General features: G+C 51.5%; 1 protein-coding gene and 1 long non-coding RNA gene across 4 annotated transcripts in view; one reads left to right on the forward strand and one right to left on the reverse strand.

Moving 5' to 3' along the window:
* Positions 1 to 838, reverse strand: part of LHX9 (LIM homeobox 9) — a 40,078-nt gene extending 39,240 nt beyond the window's left edge. The window contains exon 1 of one of the 3 annotated variants that reach the window (XM_083745361.1): positions 437 to 721. In XM_083745361.1, the coding sequence (XP_083601487.1) occupies positions 437 to 610 (174 nt within the window). In that variant the 5' untranslated portion in view covers positions 611 to 721. Of the gene's footprint in view, positions 1 to 436 lie in introns of all 3 variants that reach the window. The other 2 variants (XM_083745359.1, XM_083745360.1) reach the window with 2 other exon arrangements.
* LOC310847532 overlaps positions 1 to 8,428 on the forward strand; it is a 48,858-nt gene extending 40,430 nt beyond the window's left edge. Inside the window, exon 3 of the long non-coding RNA XR_014565868.1 lies at positions 8,175 to 8,428. This is a non-coding gene — a long non-coding RNA (uncharacterized lncRNA). The remainder of the gene's footprint in view (positions 1 to 8,174) is intronic.
* The last annotated feature ends 239 nt before the right edge of the window (positions 8,429 to 8,667 follow it).

The raw sequence follows: 8,667 nt of genomic DNA on the forward strand, positions 1-8,667 counted from the left end.
CTAAACCACGACGAACAGGACTGAACTCTTCCTTGATCTTACTTGGAATGAAAACTCAAGCTGATTTCACAATATTCGTAGGCTCTTGCTGCAATATATAGATGGTGAAATGTGGCTATTCAAACGGCCGAATAAAAATCCTCCCGAATTTCAAAGTGGAGAAATGCTCTTTTCAAAACTGCAACTTTCGCAGAGTTCAGGGAAGCCCGCGATCCGGGCAAGCTCGGCTTGGATGTAAACAAGCAGAAAGTTGACTTTGCGAGGAGAAACTGTCGGAACAAGAGGTTCCGATGTCCCTGCAATATTTGGGTTGATTGATTCTTCTAGCTACACTTTAATTTTTCCTCCCGCTCTGCCTCTTCCATTCCCTTCCCGTCCCTTAGGTTGGCGACCCGCATCTTCCCCCGACACCCCCTATGCCCCTATGACTCCTTACCGCTTCCCGGCCGTTCATCTGGGCGCCTTTGGCCAGGCGCGACTCGGTCTTGGACCTCCTTTCCATCTCCTCCATGATGCCTTGGATGTGGCCTCCGGAGATGCCGTGGAAAAGCATGGCTGGGGAGCGGAAGGGGCAAGCGGTTCCTTCGGCTCGACACCCCACTATTTCCATATACAGGCCCCAGAGTCGGGCTAGAGCATCCGAAGCGCCGGGAGGCGGAGGCAGCGGCGGCAGAAGAGGCGAGACAGCCCGCGGGGAAGCAGCGTCGCGGCTCCGGGCCCGGAAGGCAGGCGAGGCGGGACGGACGGACGGACGGCGAGCAGGAGGAGGAGGAGGAGGAGGAGGAGGGTCTCTTGCGGGGCTGCCCCCCGCCTCGTGGCTCAAGGAGAAGGCGCCTTCCTGGGCGGGCAAGGAGGGAAACGACGCCGGACCCCCAAAAAAGGGAGGAAGGAGAGAAAAAAGTGTGAAGAAGAAGAAATAAAAGGGGGGAAAGGAGGGATTGGGCAGAGCAGAGACGAAGCAAAAACCCACGGAGCGGAGACTTGTCTTGCAGCTTCCTGAACTAGAAAAACGGGAGTTTTGGTTTTTTTTTTTTTTTTTTGGTAGGAGGGGGAGGTGAGCAAAAGCTATTATGGCCCCCCAAAGGGGAGATTAATATACTTATAAAAATCAAAGAAATACACAAATTAAAACCAAAGAAGGGTTTGTAAGGGGGGTGCAGGGGAAGGGGGGGTCGGTTATTTCTCCAAGCAGCGATCCCTGGTTGCTTGAAAAGTTCCCACTTGCCTCTAGGTCGGATTTGGGACTGCTGCTCTCTGCGGCTCCGTCCAATTTGTTGGAGGCGAAAGCCAACCCATTTTGGATAATTCAGGAGGAGGAGTTCTCGCCCGCGAGCTGCCACCAGCTCCCCCCCCCCCCAACTCTCCCTCCCTCCCCGCAAACTCCCTTCTTATACAGACAACAAAGAGCTGTCAAACTCCTCTCAGCCCCCACAGAGATGGGCAAGAGCGGTGACAAATATTCCTAGGGAGGGGGAGAGCCAGACCCCCCCTGCAACCACGAGGAGGGAGGGGGTCTTTTTTTTAGGGGACTGGCTTGTGTGGGCCCAGATTGTATTCCTGCTCCTCCCACCCCCACCCCCTCCTCCTCCAGTCCATCTCCCTTCCTCAAATCCCCATCCGGCGTTCAGTACTCAAGTTCAAAACGCATTTTAACAATGGGAAAGTGTGGGGGGGGGGTAAGAGAGAGAGAGAGAAATAAGGCGGATTTCTTTGAATGAATCTGGGCTTTGGAGGGACTTTGCTGGAAAGAAAGAAAGAGGCACAATCTTCTCCACCTTAAGCAAATCCCCAAGTCCCACCTTGAGCTGAGCAAGCCGGGGAAGCACGTGGCTGCCATCCTGCGTGCGCCTTCTTGGGAGGGAGGGAGGGAGGATTTTAAGATCAATCCACTGACCGACTTCCTGGCCAAGGTGCACAGGATCGCACTGCGCACATTTTTACGCGGTTAGCAATCTCACAGATGCTTCCGTTGAGCGGGATCGCGCCCCCAAGAGTGGCAAGCCGGAGGGAGCCCCTGATCGCTTTCATGGCCCCCAATTCGACGCGAAAGAACCGAGGGAACAGATTTAAGAAATCTCGAAGGTTGGGGATCGGGAAGCGGGACTTTGCGCGTGTTGGGAGACGCCTTTTCTGGAGGAGCCCTTTTTATCTCTCGTAGGCAGACTCGAAAGAAGAAACTTCTCTGTTTCTTACCGTTTTAGTGTTTAAAAGTATGGGTTTGATCTAATTCCAGACCTCCTAAGATAAAAAAGGCAGGGGGCGCGTGGTATAATGTTAGAGTAAGAAAACAACTGAACCGAGAAAGACATTAACCTCAATTTGAGAACATATTTGAAGTAAGGAATAGCAGGTTTAGGGAACTCCCCAATGGGGTGGGGTTTAGTAGTTGAGGATTCAACTCTTTAATGGCTTTCAGCGATTACCATGTGATCGAGAAAACCCCTTCCGTTGGATCAGCGGAGTCGCTCAGCTGTGGGGCGCAAGCTTCAAGTCCCACAGCGCTCTTCTCCAGGCAGAAAGGAAAGCGCACATGGGAAGCCAGCTGTTTCCGCCTTCCGGACACAGCTTGGTCCATGGCAGGTGCCGGACCCTTCCACCTTGGGAGAATCGTATAGGTTTAGGGCCAACACAGGAATCCTCATCTCTTTCTCTCCCCTCTCTTTGGTACATTTATTTCCCTTTTTCGCCTCCCTGTTGACTTTTCACACTGCTGCCCCGACCGGCTGTTTCCTGCCCTGCCCTGCCCTGAAGCAGGTCTCCCTTCAGAAATACCCGCCGCAGAGTCTAGTGTGACTTCTGAAATGGCATCACTAGCCTCCACTGCCTCCCCCCCCCCCCAAACACTTTCCTTCCATGCCACGGACCTTACTGGGCTGGAAGAGATAACCTTCCTTCCCCCACTGTTTGTTAGTGGTTCTCTAGTCGTGGGGCGCGAGGGTGGGATGGAAAAGGGCGCCCTTTGCGTCCGGATAGGTCTCTCCCTCTGCATCAGCCGGTCGAAAGGCAGAAAGCAACTCAGAAAACACATTCGAACCGAGAAGAGAAAGCCAATCAAGTGAAATAAGCTTGGATTATAATTTTTTGAAACACACACACACACACACAAAGAATTCCTCTCTTTCTGTTGGCACGCCACAGCCCAGAACAGCAGGACTGTCTATTTACTGTAAGTAATGCAATTAGGAGAGAAATCTCCCATTGAAAGTGGAATCTAAGACGCAGAAACCGGTGGAGAAACAGAGAGAGAGAAAGAGAGAGAGAGAAAGGACAGACCTAGGACTTTTCACGGATCAAGCTTGTTTGTGGAAGGACCTAAAAACACACACACACACACAGAGAGAGAGAGAGAGAGAGAGAGAGAGAGAGAGAGAGAGAGAGAGAGATTGGATGGCCAGAAAAGGTTACAATGGAAAGACTTTCCTTGGGCGCAATGCCGCCCGTCTGGAATCCTAGAGGAGAATTGCGATGGCTTTGAATGGAGCAGAACCTGCAGCCCTATGAGCTCGTTCCGGTGAATCCCTCGGAAGTCCCACTGTGGGTCAAGCCTCTCCGGACCCAAGTATAAGTGTGGCTGCGGCCTCCGCTCTCAGTGGTAGTCAGGCAAGTCTCTTGAGAAACATGTCCACTTGAACGCCATGAACAGGCTCTTCCGTGGGCGTAGGATTGCAGCCTAAGCGCGCAACCTCAAGTGCGTTTTCTGAAAAAGCCCCACTGCATTAGATGGGGCTGGTTCCCCGGGAAGCGCGTACAGGATTGCAGCCTACGACTGGAGCTGTGTTCTGAGCAGAGTCGGATAGGGTTAAGCTGATCTACAGGAATGTGAGGCTAGGAATGAAAAAGACGGGCAGTTTAGGATTTGCGGGTTGACGGGACGGATCAGATTTTGTTGGCAGGAAAAGTGCAGGTCGCTCTGTCGTTTGGATGTTACCTGAACCGCCAGGTCTAAAACCGTTTAGTAGGTGATAAAAAACCACACTTGTTCTCGTTGTTTTAAACACCTTTACAGATCCGGGGTCAAAAGAGGGTATGTGGATATTTAAGAGGTCGGAGCTGTGGAGTCAAAAGGAGCTTCGTTCTAAAGCTCCATAAGGTTTTACTGTCAAGCGCCTTGGGCACTCTAGCTGAAAGGCGATATGCACTAAAAACAACAGCAACCGTGAAATTCATTTCCATTTGATGTAATGGAAGGGCGGGTTAATACTGGCAACTGACAAGCAAGAAGGCAAGTTTGACTCTCACTAGGAGAGCCACTTTCACAGAGTCAGGACAGGATACCGAATGATTCAGTCACATGATGCCCATTGGTGGGATAAATGGTTTTTACATATACTGTATATATTATCTTCACCCTCATTTGTTGGTTTGTTTGTTTGTTTGTTTGTTATTATTTGCTAAAATTAAAGCCAGCTAGGGGCAACAGCAAAATGGAACAGGCCGCCGTCTCCCTCGCGCTTCTTGAGCGCGAAGAGACACTTGGCGGAGCGCAGTTGGAGACAGAATGCTGGGCTCCAGTAATGGGCCGGGACCTAAAGCCATTCTGTTCCTCACTGGGGCGCTGGGCTAGGCCTCGTCCTCGCCGCCCTCTCCAGCCACCCTCCTCTAGTGACACGAACCATACTTTGCATTCTCTCCAGAGAGAGAGAGAGAGAGAGACTCCTAGGCTGCTTCTGCGCATAAGGGTCGGCGACTCCAAGTCCTGCTGCGCTCGAAGTCAGGGCGCCGAGGGCTCAACCAGATCCAGCTTGCGGGCTTCCCAGAGGCATCTAGATTGCCATTGTGAGAGCAGGCTGCTGGCTTTGGGTGGTCGCTGGCCCGATGTCCAGTAGGACTCTTCTTAGGTCTCCAAGCACACTTACAGAGTTGCTTTTAAGTGAACATGTTTAGGGTGCAACACTAAGCCCAGGTTGCAGACCGGGTACCTGCAGTTTAAACCATAAACGCGCAGTTGATCTCCTGGTTCCCAAATGATGACGGTCTAACTATGCTGCCTGTCTGCCTATCTTTGCTTTCGCCTTTTCATCTTTCTGTCTTGGAACTGGAGGTTCCGATGGAAAAAGTGATCTCTAGAAAGGTGATCTCTCCAGGTGAGCGCTCTGGAAAGGATTTGAAGGCTCCTTCTTCTCTCCTGGAAGCGGGTCAGAAGAACCCCAGAAAAACCATTTCCGGGCTGAAGCTCTTTTCCTTCCTGGGTCTGGAATCAAAAGCGAGAGCACTCGGGAAGTTGCTTGCTTCCCTTTCCTTCCCCCTCCAGACTCCTTTGCTTGTTCTTGAAGGTACAGCCGGAACGGCGGCAGGAGGAGAACGAAAAACGCTGGGTCCTTCCGAGACGTTGCAGCCGCTAGGTGCTTCCAGTCTTAAGGCGCAAAACTGAAAACTGAAAAGCCCAGGGAGAGTTCTCCCCTTGAAACCAATGAGGATCTTGACAGATCTTCACTTTGGCTGGATCGTGTCCTAAATTTAGGCGGGAGGGGAAGCGAAATAATAACGTAACCAAAACCCCGCCTCCTTTTCTCTAGAGTTGGGCACGCACGCTTCATTCATGAAAAGCAACCCTAAAGTTGTTCTGGGTCAAGTTTTGATAGTTTTGAGACGACTCCCTTCGGTGCCTGATCTTTCACACAAAACCTACCTCGCGGTGTTGTTGCAAGGGGGTGGGGGGAAATGACAACGACGTGTTTCCTTTTCTGCAAGAACTCAGCCAAGGAGACCCGAGGGTCCCCACCTTATCTAAACACACTCATCCAAAACCCACCGTCCTCGGAAGCACCCCCAAACACTGCTGCTGCTCTTGCGCAAGGGCGGAACCCGATCCTATGCTTCTCTGCCCAAAAACGATCCCCACACCGACTTTAATGGGAGTTTCCTCACAGGTCAAGGGCGCAAAGGATTCTCGCCATAGGGCGTGTTGTGTTGGACAGCAGCACCTCCCGGGTCTTCCCCCGGAGAAAGGATGTTGAGGAGTTTCCTGCGAAGAGCCGGCGAGTTTCCGAAGGCCTTTCTTTCAGCAGTCAAGGTGAATCTCCTTCAATTTCTTTTTACCAGCTCTCCCTTTTTTTCCTCGAGAAACTGGAAAGGGCTGCCGCTTGCAGGAAGGCTGGAGGGGGCGAAGGAGGCGTCTCGCAGGAAGAGCTGGCAAAATACCCCCCGGGTATGTGAGCAATTGGGGGCAGGAGGAGACAAGTTGCTGGTGGGAGAGACGGAGAGATACAACCGCGCTCGGGAAATCCTAGAGGACGCGCAAGGTGAAAGCCAGCGGCTAAACGAGGGTTGCCCTGTTTGTTGACATATATTTTGGGTTTGGAAGAGAAGGCCCTTCCACGTTTGGGGCCTGCAGGGAAACAGAGCTTGTAGACGCCCCAAATTAGGAAAAACATTTTTTGGGGGGTGTCAAGCATTGTGGAGCCACTGGGCGCAGAAGCTCCCGGACGCTCTGTATAAACGCGGATTTATTTATTATCATAATTATTGCCACCATCATAATTAATAACAAATAGAGTGGATTGCTATCGTTGTTGCGTTTGTTATCATAACCATCGTTTCGTATAGACGAAGCGCCAAAGGGGAGGGAACCAAGCCTGTTCTTACAACAGAATCTGAATATAACAGATAATCGGCGCTCCTTGTCGGAGCGTTACATGGTAGATAGTGACAAGCGTCGTTTTCACACGGCCATCATGCTTGTCCATTGTCGTAGGAGGAGAAGGGTTTTTTTTGGGGGGGGAGGGAGCGGAATACGGGGGTGTAGTGAAACACAAAGGTCCAGATTTTGCACTCCGCGCTTCAAGGCGCGTGGAGGATGGATGGGGGCGATTTGTTCGGCTCGGGCTAATCCCCCGGTAAACGGCCCCCCCAGCCTCTGCAACAAAACCGTTGGCGGCGAGCCTGCGAAGCAGCCGGGCTTTGGCACAGGCAAGGAACATGCTCCGGCGAGAGGGTTTAAAGAAATAAAATAGAAACCCAAGCGATTATCAAGAGAAGAGAGGAGATGGGGAGGGGAGGGGAGCCAGTGGAACCCTCCGTCCGGCCCCTGTTCCGCCACAGGCGAGGGTCTAAAGCCTATTACAGCGTGAAGGGGGCTTGTCTTTGGCTCTAGGACAAAGTATCCACGTGCGGATTAATAACTGACCAACAAATAATTAGACAGAGGAAGGATAAGGAAACCCGAAAGCGGAGACGGCTAATCATTTTGCTCTACGCACTGGCTCCCTCTGAGCAGAAAGTGGCCTGGCTCCGTTTTAATAGAGCAGGGGGGACCTGAAAGTGTGTGTGTGTGTGTGTGTGTGTGTGTGAGAGAGAGAGAGAGAGAGAGAGAGAGAGAGAGAGAGAGAGAGAGAGAGAGAGAGAGACACTCAGAAGGGTGACTGATTCTATCCACATCATCGCGTAAAGGGACAAGGCGAGTCACTCTTCATCGTGTGAGTGACTGTGGACCAAAAGTCAGCAACAGATTCCTCCTTTCAGGGGAATCTTGGATCTCAGACTCCCCCAGCCTTTCAAAAGACACCGCTTCCTGATCTTCTCCTCTGCCAGAGAGAGCTAACGATAGATCTAGCTATGTTTGGAACGTTATAATCCCTGTTCGGGGCCTCCAGAGCTGGCTGGCGATGAAACATAACTGTCTCCAGGTTGGCTCCAGAGTGTGATGATGGCATTGAGAAAGCAAAAGGTCCCAGGGTGTCTTCAGTGGGGCTTACTCTCATCTGAGCTGGCAAAGGATTGCACTCTTAATCACAGATGTATAGGCTGAAGGGACCATTAATATTATGGTTAAGGGTGCAAGCCTAGGCACACTTCCATAGGAGTAAGCTCCACTGAAGATGCATCTTACAGGCACCTAGTGAGCACAAGGCTGCCAAAAGTTCAGGGCTTCCTTGGATTCAACGAAGCACGTGCTCAGATCCTTTCCTTGACATCAGTGGGACTTGCTTAAGTGAGCCTGGTTCAAGCCCATTGTATTGAAGAGCGCAGCACACCTATATTTTAGAAAAACAAAGGAAGAGCCCAGAAGTAGCAGAATTGTTTTGGTAATCGTCTCCTGAATCTCACACGCACATCAAGCGCCGGAACGGAATCAAAATGCTAAACAAGGCAAACTAGGCAAAAGTCCCTCCAAGATAAGTCTCCCCTTCTTTATTGGGGACTCCGTTTCAGGGGTGTTGTTTTTTCAATTTCAGGTTCCAGAGGTACCAAGCGTCAGCTCGCCTGCCTTTCCCTGTCTGTTTCCTCCGGCTGTCTCAAGAACCACTTTTCTTGCTGTTTACTGAGGTTCCCTCATCTTTTTCTTTTTTTAAAAACTATTACTCATTTGTGCCGGGACCAACGGACAAGAAGCAAAAGAAACCTTCCAAGGATGCCCATATTCAGATGAGAAAGAGAAACAAAAGTTTTCTCCTACCCGATTAAACTGAAAGGGAAAAAAGGGATGATTTGGAGCTTTTTAAGAAGCGGACAGAAAAGCCCCTGGCGCCGGATGGCAGGTCTCCAGCCTCCAGCCAGAGAAAGAGAAGCGTAAAAGGGGGGAGGCGGCGGCCGGGTCTCTAACGCGAAGGGGGTTTCAAGAGAAGGGCTTCTGGAGCTAATAATGGAAGCTCGCCTTGTACACCTCGCCCGCCTGCGACTTAAGCCAGTTTGCCGGCGAGGCGAACCGAGGTAGGGAAAAGGCGCACG

The sequence above is a fragment of the Podarcis gaigeae genome, assembly GCF_964106915.1.
Source record: "Podarcis gaigeae genome assembly, chromosome: 6".
Taxonomy (NCBI): domain Eukaryota; kingdom Metazoa; phylum Chordata; class Lepidosauria; order Squamata; family Lacertidae; genus Podarcis; species Podarcis gaigeae.